Source organism: Entelurus aequoreus, linkage group LG15, assembly GCF_033978785.1.
Source record: "Entelurus aequoreus isolate RoL-2023_Sb linkage group LG15, RoL_Eaeq_v1.1, whole genome shotgun sequence".
Classification (NCBI taxonomy): Eukaryota; Metazoa; Chordata; class Actinopteri; order Syngnathiformes; family Syngnathidae; genus Entelurus; species Entelurus aequoreus.
The window spans coordinates 36,758,054-36,772,521 of NC_084745.1; the positions used below are offsets into that span (position 1 = coordinate 36,758,054).

Sequence of the window (14,468 nt, forward strand, 5' to 3'; positions counted from 1 at the left end):
AACAATCATGCTGGTCTGTTTATTAAGCAGCTTTTATTCTTGCAGGGTTATTATATTGTAAATTATTTGCACACAATCCAGTTACAAACCAAAAAAAGACCAAAAAGACAATGATTCTTGTGTAAATATATAAAGTAGTAGATATCATTGATACCAGGGCAGTATCAGTTTTAGATTGATACTAGTGTGATGAGATTGTATTTTTTGGAGTTATGTTATTTTTATTGTCACAAATATCGGTGTACATTTTTGCATAAACAAAGATTTTTGTGCAAATAAACAGAATGTACCTTAAAAAAAATATGATCTCATCACACCAATCCAATTCTGATACTGCTCTAGTATCGATAATATCCATGTTCAAAACCCACCTTTACGTTTTAAACAAAATTATACACAGATATTTGTAAATATAAACAGAATATATTTTTAAAAAAATACAATCTTATCACACTGGGATCAAATATCAATATTGCCATGGTATGGATAATATCAATATTGGAATCGCCCACCTTTAGTGTGGACCCTAACGACCAGAAGAAGACGGCCTGCTACGACATCGACGTGGAGGTGGAAGACCCCCTGAAGAGCCAAATGAGCAGCTTCCTCCTGTCCACCGCCAACCAACAGGAAATCGCCACACTGGACAACAAGGTGCGGTTTATGAACAAATGTATTTATATACATTTATTTTGTGTGTTTATTTTTGTTTGATCCATTTCCTTTTTTTTCCAGATCCATGAGACCATCGAGTCCATCAACCAGTTGAAGATCCAGAGGGACTTCATGCTCAGCTTCTCCCGAGACCCCAAAGGCTACATTCAGGACTGGCTCAAGTCCCAGAGCAGAGACCTCAAGGTTCACTTGCTGCTTTTTATACGCTCAACAACAGCTGGTGTCCTCCGTCTTGGTCACATTTAGGATTGAAGCTCCTTTTTTTTCTCCTTCTTGTAGCTAATGACGGACGTGGTGGGGAACCCCGAGGAGGAGCGCAGGGCGGCCTTCTACCATGAGCCCTGGTCCCAGGAGGCGGTCAGCCGCTACTTCTACTGTAAGGTGAGTAAACGTCACCTCATGGTGTCCCAAAACCTCCCTCATATTCCCTCGATCATATTTTCATATACTTCTCCCAACAGATCCAGCAGAGGAGACAGGAGCTAGAGCAGGCCTTGGCGGTCCGCAATACCTAAACAATGTGTGTGTGCGTGTTTGGGTATATTTGCTGAGGCCAAACAATTCCAAATTGGAAGGTCACAACATTAGGTACATTGTCACACTGAAAGCTTTCTAATATTTTGCCACCCTGAGTTATGTAGCTAAATAAGGTAGTAAATGTTAGAAACAGCTCTCCATATGATGCAAAACATTTCTGAAACCCCCTAATTAACATTTTTACATTAATTTTGTCTGTGTAAAAGAGAACGTTCTCGATTGTATGTCAAGGTCGTTGCAGTTCCACTTTGGCCCTGTAGGCGTCGGTAGTGCTCGTTTCAAAATGTTACCGAATGTCAAACTAGTCAAGAAGAAGAAAACATTTCCGGCCTCGGTGACCCGAACTAGGAATGCTAAAAAGGATCGCTTACTACAAAAAGTAAGCTTGTCTTTAATTTATTATGTTCATGGGACATGGTATGTGCCTAAAATGAAGAATAATGGGACACAGGCACATATTTACACGTGAAAACATCGTTGGCCAGTATGATTTTGGCCGGCCTGGTCAGCCATTTTGCGCAGGCGCAGTGAGGAGAGGGTATTAAAAAAGGGAGTACAAAAAACAAAGGGGGCTTCCGAGCAGAACTTGACTCAGTGCAGGTAATTACGTAAAGCCTACCTGCACTGCTTTGTGTATTTAGGCTCAGAGGGTACGTGCGTTTTGTCGTGTTTTAAAGTAACCACACCAGCAATGGCTCCTGCAGCTATCCACTGTTCCTAATTTAAATGCATCAATCAAGGTTGATTTATATAGCCCTAAATCACAAGTGTCTCAAAGGGCTGCAAAAGCCACAGCAACATCCTCGGCTCAGATCCACATTCTGTTCCTAAATCAGAAGACTTCCAAAGTTCCCACATCAGTGTTATGCAAATCAATTGAAGTGTTGAGTGACGAAAAGAATGCTCTTCAAGCAATCATAGCATTAAAAAAAAAGGATTGGCTGGTGTTATGTCATAAAGATTACCAAAGGTTCATCACTGAAGCAGAAATAGACATCCCACTCGGGCCACCAAATTGTGTCTCACTTTTTTTGGGAGCTCCTTGTGCTGACAAACTTCTGCTTTCTTTTACACTAAGTGTTACATTTTCAACGTGCGAGCTATGTGAATGTAAATATGTTTATGTACTTCAGTCTTGTTTAAGGCTTCTTTTTGAGCCAGATGCTGCAACAGAGTGAGACCTCCCTTCTCTTCCTGTGAAATCTTAGTAGCTCTAACATCTAATCTGCACCATTTTCCACCTTCTTTGTAATGGCTAGTATGTACAGTAAATGTTGTCATGTCCCACAGAGGACGTTGTATCCTCAGTAGGAACACGCTGGTGGTTCCTTTGCACTGTGCTGTAAATTCTCTGCCGTTTTTCATCGCAGGCGAGCGACACCCTCACACTCACTTCACGATGGCCTATGCATGCTCTGTGGACTTCTGAACGCTATAATGTAAATATATTAGTACGGGTGGCACAGCGGCCTTCTGGAACTTTTTGTTGCCAAAAAATAACTTGCTACCAGCAAATTAGTGTTTTTTATTATTGCATTAGCAATAGTTTTTTATTTCTTTTATTTTGTAGATGTCATACAGCTGTGACTCATTAGCTCCTTATGGTGTTCACTCACATAGCATGTTTTTAAAGGGAGAGTGCTGCTCCTCAGTTTGTTTAATGCTGAAAAAAGATACAAAAGTGCCAGGAGCAAAAAAAAAAAAAAAAATGTGGGGTAACTTTGTGAGACGGACTGGATGTAAATAAATAAACAAGCGCTTGCCAAAGTTTGTAAATGCCACAACGTGCTGAGTGTCTTTGTGTCGTTCAAGTATGGCAGTGTCATTATTGAAGTAGGAGTGTCATTATTTCAGTATGAGTGTTAGGGGTGCACAACAAAATCGATTCACAATTCTTATTCATCCCGATTCTAAATGTTCAAAAATAGATTAAAAAATATATTTCTTCTTTATTTTTCTCCACACAACCAGAAGGAGCTTTTCTAACCTTCAAAAAGTTCCATTATAATTATTATACATTGCGAGAATCTGTTTGAATCGAGAATCGTGTTGAAATGAAAATCGATTCTGAATCCAACTGTCACACCAGGAACCAGAATCAGATCAAATCCTTAGGTGCCCAAAGATTCACACCCCTAAGGAGTGTTACAGGTGCAAAAAAAAAAAAAAAAAATCAACTATGAATCGTGATTCTTATTCATCCCAATTCTAAATAATTTCATAATTTTCAAAAATTGGAAAAAACACTTTTTCAAATAAGAATCAATTAAAAAAAATGTTTTTAGGCCATCTCCATGCAACTACAAGGAGCTTTTATGAACTTGAAGTTTCATTATAGTTACTACAGCAAATATTACATCGCAAGAATCGGTTGGAATCGATAATGGATTCTGAATCGAATCGTTAGGTGCCCAAAGAGTCACACCCCTACTGAGTCATTATTGAAGTATGGCAGGCATTATGTAAGCTGCTGTCACACACAAGCTGTGTATGGAATGTGTGTGTGTGTCATGTGTTCCACTCAGCCAGGAAAAAGACGCCTTTCACAGTGGGCTCCTCCCTTGGGTGATGCAGGTGGGGAGCTAAGCGCTGAGTGAAGTGACCCATTCAGCTTTGTTCCGCAGATATAAGCCACAGTGCACGTCTGGCGAGTTGGCGGCCCGGGCACTGGTGGAGAGTCCGCTTTTTTGGAAACTCCCGGATTTCATATTTTATATTTCAGAAAAACACATTTCCCCCCCAAAAAAGGCAGCAAATGGTTTCAACTAATTTCCAGCAGGATGTATAAAAGGAAGGAGTGCAGTTCAGCTCGCCTTGTTAGTTTGGAATGATACATCCATTGTTGGCATCTTTAGAGTAAAAGTTGTGTGTAGTGTAAATATTGTCTGGTTGGTTGTTCAAGTAAAAAAGCTTAGGAATGATTTGGACCTTGGTAGCTAAGTGCTGTTGGCCTGCTCCTGCTCGAATAACGCCATGGCGAGGTGGGAGCGTGAGCCCAGCCCCTCCAGGTTGCTGAGGACGCAGCGATGGTAAATGTCCTCGCTGAAGCGCGGGTTGCACGCTCGCCGCACGTGCTTCTGGACCAGCGCCGGCTCCACGGCTCGGAAAACGTGCAGGCCGGAGTAGCGGACGAATATGTCGTACACGTCCATGCTCTCCAGCATTTCCTCGTTGTCCAGGATGTCAGCCGCCATCTTGCTGCGCGTGGTCATGTAGTCGGCGTTGTAGAAGCAGGCCTCGTCAAAGACGCGGCGGTCGAAGTGGCCGTCTCGCAGCGACTCTGAGGCGAAGGAGGAGGCGGAGGCGGCGGACGGCGGCTGGTCGCGGTAAACCACAGCCGGGCTGTACTCCTGGAAGTGGATGGGGAAGAAGACCTGCCAGCTGCTGATGGCGTTCATCCGGCAGCGGTTCAGGAAGTCGGCGTTGACCTCGGTCCACACGCTGGCCAGGAAGAAGAGCGTGTCCACGGGGTGCTTTTTGGAGATGATGTCCATCAGCTTGACCTGTGAGGGAACCTCCGTCTTGACACTGATCCAGGGGATCTTGACGTCACCGTAGCGCTTCTCCACCTCGCCGATCATGGCCTTGACGCCGGCAAACACGTCCGTCTGGCTGACCCGCTGGGCATCAAAGGGGTCGTAGATGAAGAGGAATGTGAGCAGGACGTTGTCGTGCGTGTCCAGCGTGTTCATCACGTACATGTCCAGGAAGTTCCCCACATAGTCCTGATCCTGGGCGGTGACGGGGAGGATGACCTGTACCCGCGTGGCCTCCGTCACGTACGGCATGGGGATGATCTCCACGGCGCTCAGTGGCCGCAGCAGGTTGACCCGCTTGGCGATGACCTGGCTGTGGCCCTTCTGGGTGTACGCCTCCAGCGCCAGATCCAGCACGTACTCCATGCCGCGGGTCGGGTCGAAGCGGCGGTAGCCGTTGAGCAGGCGCCGCTTGAGGAAGCGCAGCTGCGGCTGGTAGCGCTCGTTCAGGCGCTCCACGGCGATCTCCAGCACCGAGTTGACATCAGCGCGGTCGGCACCTCTCATCTCGCACTTGGGGGAAGTGTCCACGCAGGAGTAGATGTGCTCCTCTGTGAAGTATTCCCAGTTGATCACCTCAAAGCGCGTTCTGGGATGGAAGGGGGGGTTAACGCCCACCGGCCATGTGACGCCCGCCTTGCCCTCTGGCGTCAAGTCGCTCAGGTTGTTGATCTGCATCTGATTAGGCACACAACAACAACATCATCATGATTTACACATGAAATATTACCTTTGGCTTTATTCTTTAGTAAAACGGACCAAACTCGCCACAAAATTAACTACAACAAGATAGATTTTTCAAAAAAGATTTGAAAGATTGAAAGATCCAAGTTGACATAACTCTTATCTCAACTTGTAAATCTTAGTTAAGTCAACAATAGTAGTCAAAAGTTGAGAAAACGCAAAAATCTTGTTGCATCATGTTGCCTTGATAATTTGCGTTTTCTCAACTTTTTTTTTTTATTACAGTGTGTGTGTTAAGCAGATGCAGCTCTAGTAAAACACCAAGCATGTAGTAGTAGTATTGCTAAGTGCTAAACAATGTATACAAACTAAAGACATAATAAAACAATCACTTACTGTACAAGGTGGGATGCGACTGCTGGGACGTTTATATGTTACCTTTTAGATAAAGAATTAATCATAATACTCACGCAGGAAAAATAAAAGTGCCTCAAACAAGCTTTTTTTTTTGTTTTTCTCGCCATCTCCAGGTATAAGTTAAATAAATGGGTTATTCTTGTATAGCGCTTTTCTACCTTCAAGGTACTCAAAGCGCTTTGACAGTATTTCCACACTGATGGAGGGAGCTGCCATGCAAGGCGCTAACCAGCAGCCATCAGAGGCAAAGGGTGAAGTGTCTTGCCCAAGGACACAACGGACGTGACTAGGAAGGTAGAAGGTGGGAATTGAACCCCAGTAACCAGCAACACTCCAATTGCTGGCACAGCCACTCTACCAACTTCGCCACGCCAAGTTGACCAACTTCTCGGTTTATGACCACAACCTTCTACTATACCTGTAAAAGGGATGATTTATTATTTAGCACCAACTTTTACCAACTCAGAAGTGATGCAGCAGTTCAGTATGTCAATATAGCAGCATAAGCTAGTTCGCTCTCTGTGATCACGGCGCCGCTCAAAGTAGGTCCTTTTTGTTAGGCTTTAGAATGACAAAATTGCTAATACTTGGTTAATATTCAGGTCACGACATGTAAATGGAGTATTGTTGGTGGTTTTTGGATTCATTTTAGAGGGCTTTAGGGGCTCAATATACGCAATGACATCATGAATCCAATTACCTCCATTGTAAGCTGATTTTTGCTAATGTTTATTTACGAGTTAGAATTCATAATAAAGAAAAACATCTTACATACGGATTGTGAATAATAATCAAAATTCCAAAAAAAAGTGCAGTTCCCCCTTTAGAGCAGTGATTGTCATGTTGTCTAACCTGCAACTCCTGTATTTGCATGTATGTCCGCTCCAGTTCAATCTGGCTGAAGCGCTTGTGCAGGCGGTACATCAGGTTAGGCTCCAACACCGGATGGACGGTGAAGGCGTTTTTAAACTGCATGCTGTCTTCACGCTCTAGATCAGCGTTTTTCCCCAGCTCAAAGTAACGATACGTCATATCCTGTGACGAGAAGAAGCGTTCATTTTAGAAGTGTGCTCACATTGCGTCATGAAAAGGTGGTGTTTACCTGGTGGACCTCCACACAGCTGAGGCCCAGGTAGTCGATGATGCAGCGGCCCAGCCACTCGTCGGGCCGGACACTGAGGATGTCGTTGCGACATGAGTCCAGGTGTGGCTGCAGACGTGCCAGCAGGCTGCGGGACAGCAGGTATCCGTAACCTCCGTGGCAGTAGCGCGCCTTCTCCTCCCCGCCGATGAACTCCTCCGCCCGGCCCATGTAAAGGTCCTGGCCGGCGCTCAGGTGTCCCACAAGCTCAGACAGGCGCTGCGCCTGCATGTACGTGTCGTCCTGGGCCAGCAGAAACCAGTCGTAGTCGGCACTGTAGTGCTGGTGGAGGTGGCGCACCGTCTCGTACATCAGCCACACGGGGCGGTCGTCGCCGTGAGCGACCACCGCCATGCCGTGCGGCACCTTGGGGCTGCGCAGGCCCGTGAAGAAGAAGGTGCGTTGGAAGTGGTGGGCCACCGTGCGGTTGACCGCCACCGCCAGCGTGTTGAGGGTTGCCCGCGAGGTCAGAACGCCCACCAGGAGGCGCTCTCTGATGCCCAGCTCTGTGTGTATGTAACGAGTCCTGCAGGGAAAACATAGTCAATACAGAGGAACCTCCATTCACAAACTCCTATTTGACTTACGCACTTTTAGAACAGGCCTCTGTGTGTGAACCATGTCTCGGCGTATGAGAGTTTCGTTCATTCGTTCGTTTTGTGTTCCACTGGAAGCCTTAAGGCGAAACCATTTTGATGACATCACTTCCTGTGCAGTACAGTACACATGGGGCACAGCCGTTTTGGAGAGGCAGAGCCCCCCTACGTTACATCCTGTCCTTTAGTCGGTCGCCACTTCTCAGTGCTTCGGCGTTTTTCTTTGTGTTTTGTCTATTTTGCTTACTCAATATGGGTCAGCCTGGAAAGAAGGAGGGAATTGCTGTGGACTTAGACTTAAAGAATAGAGGGAACCCCCACACTGCCCCTCGTTCCTGCCTCCATTCACTTCTCCGCCTCGTGTCTCTGCCATTCGCCAACAGCAAGGTAAAATGAATTAAATGTATTTATTTATCTTATATACATGTATATATACATATATAGGTATATGTATATATACATATACCTATATATGTATATATACATATACACACACACACAATGTCTTCAAAGTGTACTTTTTTTTAAATTTTTTTACTAAACTAGGAACTTTTGTTGAAGCTGGAACCGATTATTCATGTTTACATTGTTTGGAACTCTGCTTCTCTGTGGGAACTTTTAGATATACAAACCATGTTCGAGAACAGCTTGAGCAAGGTTCCATGGTGTAATGGTTAGCACTCTGGACTTTGAATCCAGTGATCCGAGTTCAAATCTCGGTGGAACCTTCTTTTTTTGTTTTGTTAATTCCTTAATAGCTGCCTATTGCAATTGTACCTTTACAAAAAACATGCTCTGTGTATTTTTGAAGCAACAATATGTGTATTATTGTAGTTGAAATTTACACAGGTAAAAAAAAAAAAAAAGGTTCCACGAGATTTGAACTCGGATCGCTGGATCAGAGTCCAGAGTGCTAACCATTACACCATGGAACCACACCTTCCAACTTTGCGTAACCGACACTTTAATGGGTAATGCTGCCTATCATTCACAACCCTTACATGAGACAAGAACACATACATATTTGGATTTTTATGCATTCTAATTTGTGAAGAAACGCTAGCAAAAGTCAGCTAACAATGGAGCCAATCACTCTATTACGCCTATAAAGCACTGTAGAAAACATCCAAAAGCCTCCACAAGTATATATACTTACTTGTTATAAGTATATATGTAATTTACTAACAGGCACATTCATAATAACATGTAATATTTACATATTTTGTTCATTTTATACATACGGTGGCAAAAATAATTCCTCAAACGCATCACAACATTCGCTTTTCCTTCCAACAACGCTACTAATCATGGAGACTTCATGAGAGCCAACGCCATCTACTCTGGGACAAATGATGATCCAGAACCTTACATTTTTGAGCCTGAATGTAAGGAGGATGATCTATACATTTTAGAAGCTGTGTGCTAAGCAGATGCAGCTTTAGTAAAACCCTAAGCACCAAGTAGCAGTATTGCTAAGTGCTTAACAAGATATACAAACTAAAGACGTAATAAAACAATTACCTAATGTACAAGGTGGGATGCCGACTGATGGACATTTATATATATTCCCTTTTAGATAAAGAGTTCATTATGATCCTCACGCAGGAAAATAAAAGTGCTTCAAACAAGCTTTTTTGTGTGTTTTTCTCACCATGCCAGGGTATAAGTTGAATGTCAAAGTTGACCAACTTCTCGGTTTATGATCACAACCTTTTACTATACCTGTTAGAGGGATGATTTATTATAAATGTTAACTCTTTATTGGCTGCATATTAAAACTGTACATTTATTATAAAATTTAAAAAACATGCTCTGTGTATTTGTTAAGTAACAAAATGTGTATTATTGTAATTGAAACTTACAGGGGTAAAAAAAACTATTCAGGTTCCACCGAGATTTGAACTCGGATCGCTGGATTCAGAGTCCAGAGTGCTAACCATTACACCATGGAACCAGTTCTCCCAATAATGAGGTCTGACCCATACATAAACCCCAGCAAAAGTCATGTAACAATGGAAATAATGGGATTCGGTCAATTGCGCCTGTGAAGCACTCTTAGAAAAACACTAAAAGCCTCCATCATCCCAACGTAAATGACCGCCATAACCACAACACCAGGGGGAGCTCCACTAACCACGTTAAACCCAGATTCCGAACTAACAAATGTCTTAACTCATTCTCTTTCTATGCCACATCAATGTGGAATGAGCTCCCAACAGGTATAAAAGAAAGGGCATCTCTACCCTCCTTCAAAACCACAATAAAAGTTCACCTCCAGGCAGCTACAATCCTAAACTAACACCCTCCCCGGATTGTTAACAATCAAATGTAGACTCTCTCTCTCTCTCTCTCTCTCTCTCTCTCATCCTCTCTCTCTCTCTCTCTCTCTCTCTCTCTCTCTCTCTCTCTCTCTCTCTCTCTCTCTCTCTCTCTCTCTCTCTCTCTCTCTCTCTCTCTCTCTCTCTCTCTCTCTCTCTCTCTCTCTCTCATTATCTTGTGTGATGACTGTATTATGATGATAGTATATATCTGTATCATGAATCAATTTAAGTGGACCCCGACTTAAACAACTTGAAAAACTTATTCGGGTGTTACCATTTAGTGGTCAATTGTACGGAATATGTACTTCACTGTGCAACCTAATAAAAGTCTCAATCAATCAATCAATCAATCAATCAATCAATCAAAGTATATACTGTACACATCCATCCATCCATTTTCTACCGCTTGTCCCTTTTGTGGTACACACTGTAAGCATATATGTAATGTAACAGGCACATCCATAATAACTAGGGATGTCCGATAATGGCTTTTTGCCGATATCCGATATTCCGATATTGTCCAACTCTTAATTCCCGATACCGATATATACAGTCGTGGAATTAACACATTATTATGCCTAATTTGGACAACCAGGTACGGTGAAGATAAGGTCCTTTTTTTTTTTAAATTATAAAATAAAATAAGATAGTGTGTGAATGTGAGTGTGAATGTTGTCTGTCTATCTGTGTTGGCCCTGCAATGAGGTAGCAACTTGTCCAGGGTGTACCCCGCCTTCCACCCGATTGTAGCTGAGATAGGCTCCAGCGCCCCCCGCGACCCCAAAGGGAATAAGCGGTAGAAATTGGATGGATGGATGGAAATTAAAAACATTTTCTTGAATAAAAAAGAAAATGAGTAAATTTAACTGTTAAAGGTTAGTACTATGAGTGGACCAGCAGCACGCACAATCATGTGTGCTTACGGACTGTATGCCTTGCAGACTGTATTGATATATATTGATATATAATGTAGTAACCAGAATATTAATAACAGAAAGAAACAACCCTTTTGTGTGAATGAGTGTAAATGGGGGAGGGAGGTTTTTGGAGTTGGTGTACTAATTGTAAGTGTATCTATCTAATAATAACATGTAATATTTACATATATTGCACATTTAAAGCATACTGCAGCGTAATAATTTCCCAGACATGCATCCCAACGTTGGCTTTTTCCTACTTATCAACAGAAAGATCTGGTCTTACAATAAATATGATCAAGTGTGTATTATTAACGAGGTATGTGTTTCATCACAGTTCATTGAAAGTGATGTCACGTGATGACACCTCTTGCCCGCCAAGAGTCAAAGACAATCAGAGCACCTTCCACCCACCTCAGTACTTTCTTGTAGGGCTTGTTGGGGTCCTTGTGGTAGGGCACTATACGTGGTTGGAAGTCCTCCTTCTCGTCTCCGTCCATCGAGTCCCTGTGAACATCCCCCCTGCCCAGGTACAGCTTCCCGTTGACCTGCTCGTCCTTGCAGGAATCCTCCGAGTCCCCCTGAGTCCAGGAGACCATCAAGAGGCTCAGGCTGCAGCCCAGAGACAGCCCGAGGATCAGGGGCAAAACAGGCCTGAACACGGCCAGAAACGACGAAATACGCATTTCTGCTGGTCAATTTGGATGTTAAAAAGAACTTAGGTGAGGCACACACGGATCCAGAGAGGAGTATTTTCTCACATCCATGCGATGGCGTGAAGCTTGCAGTCCACACTGCGATGCATTATTAGTCTCAAGTCGAGCCAGGGGGGGGAGTAAACAACTATTAGCTTAACTCGGTTATAGCTAGGTGCGCTAGCCAGCTACGGAAGTGTCTCGACGGTTTAGTCCGTCGTCGTAAAAAACAAAACACCGGTGGAACGTTTTTGTTTGAACCAAAAAGTTGTTTTTTTCACCTTGAACGTTAACCACGACACGTCAAACACACATGCTAGCATGCTAGGCGCTAGCATCGCTGTTAAAATCTCGCTTTTGGATCCACGCGGCTCCCTGACGAAGCCAACAAGCAGGCGGCAAACGTCGAATCCATCGGCGTCGATAAGGCGTCAAGTTGGCCCGGTCATGTGTCATCCATTTCTCCTCCGACCTGTCACTTCCGCTTTGTATCCAGGGGGGGAAAAATCCCAGCAGTTTCGGTCCTCCTCCGCCTCATCGCTCACTGGTGGTGAGTGATGAGGAGTGATACTGTGATACCGATACCGCCAATACGGATATTCTCTAATATCGACAGTCAAATCAAAATAGGCAAGGCAACTTTATTTGTATAGCACTTTTCATGCACAAGGCAGACTCAAAGTGAAATGAAAGACAATAAAAGCAAAATTAAAATGCAGACAATAAAAATTAAAACAGTGCAGACGTTAAAAGTTAAAAGATTTAGCTGAAAGCTAAGGTGAACATAAAAGTTTTCAGTCTAGTTTTAAAAGTAGTCAGAGTTTGGGAAAGTCTGACATCTTCAGGAAGTTTATTCCAGCTATTTGTTGCATAGTGACTGAATGATGCTCTCCCTTGATTTGAGTTTACTCTGGGAACCGCTAACAGATTGTTCTCAGAAGATTTTAGTAATCTAGAGGGCTTATATAGTGGGAGCATATCAGTGATATACTTCGGCCCTAGACCATGTAGTGATATATATGTGAGCAGGAGGATTTTGAAATCAATTCTCTGATGTACAGGGAGCCAATGTAAAGATTTAAGAATTGGTGTTATGTGCTCACATGTTTTGGTCTTTATATCGATACATTACATAGTATATAATTGGTACAAAGGTTTATAGGGGTGTGGGAAAAAATCGATTTGAATTCAAATCGCCATTCTCACGTTGTGCGATTCAGTATCGATTCTCATTTTTCAAAAATCTATTTTTTTTATTTTATTTCATTTTATTATTATTTTTCTTAATCAATCCAACAAAACAATACACAGCAATACCATAAAAATGCAATCCAACACTCAGAACAGCAATAAACAGAGCAATTGAGAGGAGACACAAACATGACACAGAACAATCCAAAAGTAGTGAAACAAAAATGAATATTATCAACAACAGTATCAATATTAGTAACATTTTTAACATAGCAGTGATTAAAAATCCCTCATTGACATTATCATTAGACATATATATAAAAAATAAAATGAACAACTTGAGAAACACTTGCATTGCATCTCATAAGCTTGACAACACACTGTGTCCAATATTTTCACAAAGATAAAATAAGTCATATTTTTGGTTCATTTAATAGTTGAAACAAATTTACATTATTGCAATCAGTTGATAAAACATTGTCCTTTACAATTATAAAAGCTTTTTACAAAAATCTACTACCCTGCTTGCATGTCAGCAGACTGGGGTGGATCCTGCTGAAATCCTATGTATTGAATGACTAGAGAATCGTTTTGAATCGGGAAAAAAAATCGTTTTTGAATCGAGAATCGTGTTGAATTGAAAAAAAAATCGATTTTGAATCGAATCGTGACCCCAAGAATCGATATTGAATCAAATCGTGGGACACCCAACGGTTCACAGCCCTATTATATAGTATATAATTGGTACAAAGGTTTAACTAACACGTGTACAAGGATATTTCACATGTCTTTACTGTGTATATAATTGAACAGTTGTGTACAAGGTGTATTTATAATATGCTGTGCCAAGGAAATTTCATAATTTTTGGAAGCTCATCTTGTATTTGACATTGTTTATAGTAGGGCTGTGAATCTTTGGGTGTCCCACGATTCGATTCAATATCGATTCTTGGGGTCAAGATTCGATTCAAAATCGATTTTTTTTTTTCAATTGAACACGATTCTCGATTCAAAAATGATTTTTTTCCCGATTCAAAAAGATTCTCTATTCATTCAATACATAAGATTTCAGCAGGATCTACCCCAGTCTGCTGACATGCAAGCAGAGTAGTACATTTTTGTAAAAAGCTTTTATAATTGTAAAGGACAATGTTTTATCAACTGATTGCAATAATGTAAATTTGTTTTAACTATTAAGTTAACCAAAAATATGACTTATTTTATCTTTTGTGAAAATATTGGACACAGTGTGTTGTCAAGTTTATGAGATGCGATGCAAGTGTAAGCCACTGTGACACTATTGTTCTTTTTTAAAAATTTTTTATAAATGTCTAATGATAATGTCAATGAGGGATTTTTAATCACTGCTATGTTAAAATTGTAACTAATATTGATACTGTTGTTGATAATATTCATTTTTGTTTCACTACTTTTGGTTTGTTCTGTGTCGTGTTTGTGTCTCCTCTCAATTGCTCTGTTTATTGCAGTTCTGAGTGTTGCTGGGTCGGGTTTAGTTTTGGAATTGGATTGCATTGTTATGGTATTGCTGTGTATTGTTTTGTTGGATTGATTAATTAATTTAAAAAAAAAATTCGATTTTTTAAAAAAATGAGAACCGATTCTGAATCGCACAACGTGAGAATCGCGATTCGAATTCGAATCGATTTTTTCCCACACCCCTAGTTTATAGGGTTAGGCGCAATAAGTGTTCAACTTCAGCCTAAACCCTTTCGGTCTGCAACATTTTGAACTGTTACC

The 14,468-nt window shown here is 41.9% G+C and overlaps 3 protein-coding genes and 2 non-coding genes across 8 annotated transcripts in view; 3 read left to right on the top strand and 2 right to left on the bottom strand.

Annotated features, from left to right (window-relative positions):
* Positions 1-4,261, top strand: part of smarcd3b (SWI/SNF related, matrix associated, actin dependent regulator of chromatin, subfamily d, member 3b) — a 51,605-nt gene extending 47,344 nt beyond the window's left edge. For all 4 annotated transcript variants that reach the window (XM_062021411.1, XM_062021410.1, XM_062021413.1 and 1 more), the window contains 4 exons: positions 519-654; positions 736-858; positions 955-1,056; positions 1,137-4,261. In XM_062021411.1, the coding sequence (XP_061877395.1) occupies positions 519-654; positions 736-858; positions 955-1,056; positions 1,137-1,190 (415 nt within the window). In that variant the 3' untranslated portion in view covers positions 1,191-4,261. The remainder of the gene's footprint in view (positions 1-518; positions 655-735; positions 859-954; positions 1,057-1,136) is intronic.
* chpf2 (chondroitin polymerizing factor 2) lies at positions 1-12,064 on the bottom strand. The gene is made up of 4 exons (XM_062021401.1): positions 11,239-12,064; positions 6,952-7,516; positions 6,702-6,884; positions 1-5,426 (listed from the first exon to the last, which is right to left on the bottom strand). The coding sequence occupies exons 1-4, from the start codon at positions 11,508-11,510 to the stop codon at positions 4,149-4,151; spliced, it is 2,298 nt and encodes a 765-aa protein (XP_061877385.1). The 5' UTR covers positions 11,511-12,064; the 3' UTR covers positions 1-4,148.
* On the top strand, positions 8,243-8,314 carry trnaq-uug (transfer RNA glutamine (anticodon UUG)). The gene has a single exon. It is a non-coding gene; the product is annotated as a tRNA-Gln (tRNA).
* Positions 9,469-9,540, bottom strand: trnaq-cug (transfer RNA glutamine (anticodon CUG)). Its single transcript has one exon. It is a non-coding gene; the product is annotated as a tRNA-Gln (tRNA).
* Positions 11,250-14,468, top strand: part of LOC133630101 (ATP-binding cassette sub-family F member 2) — an 11,479-nt gene continuing 8,260 nt past the window's right edge. Inside the window, exon 1 of the mRNA XM_062021407.1 lies at positions 11,250-11,546. The gene's annotated coding sequence lies outside the window, so the exon portion shown is untranslated. The remainder of the gene's footprint in view (positions 11,547-14,468) is intronic.

Coding starts and splice junctions, on each gene's coding strand:
- chpf2 (XM_062021401.1), bottom strand. CDS start 11,510: ATGCGTATTTCGTCGTTTCTGGCCGTGTTCAGGCCTGTTTTGCCCCTG. Junction 7,517..11,238: donor CCCTACAAGAAAGTACTGAG/GTGGGTGGAAGG, acceptor TTTTCCCTGCAG/GACTCGTTACATACACACAG. Junction 6,885..6,951: donor GCTGTGTGGAGGTCCACCAG/GTAAACACCACC, acceptor TTCTCGTCACAG/GATATGACGTATCGTTACTT.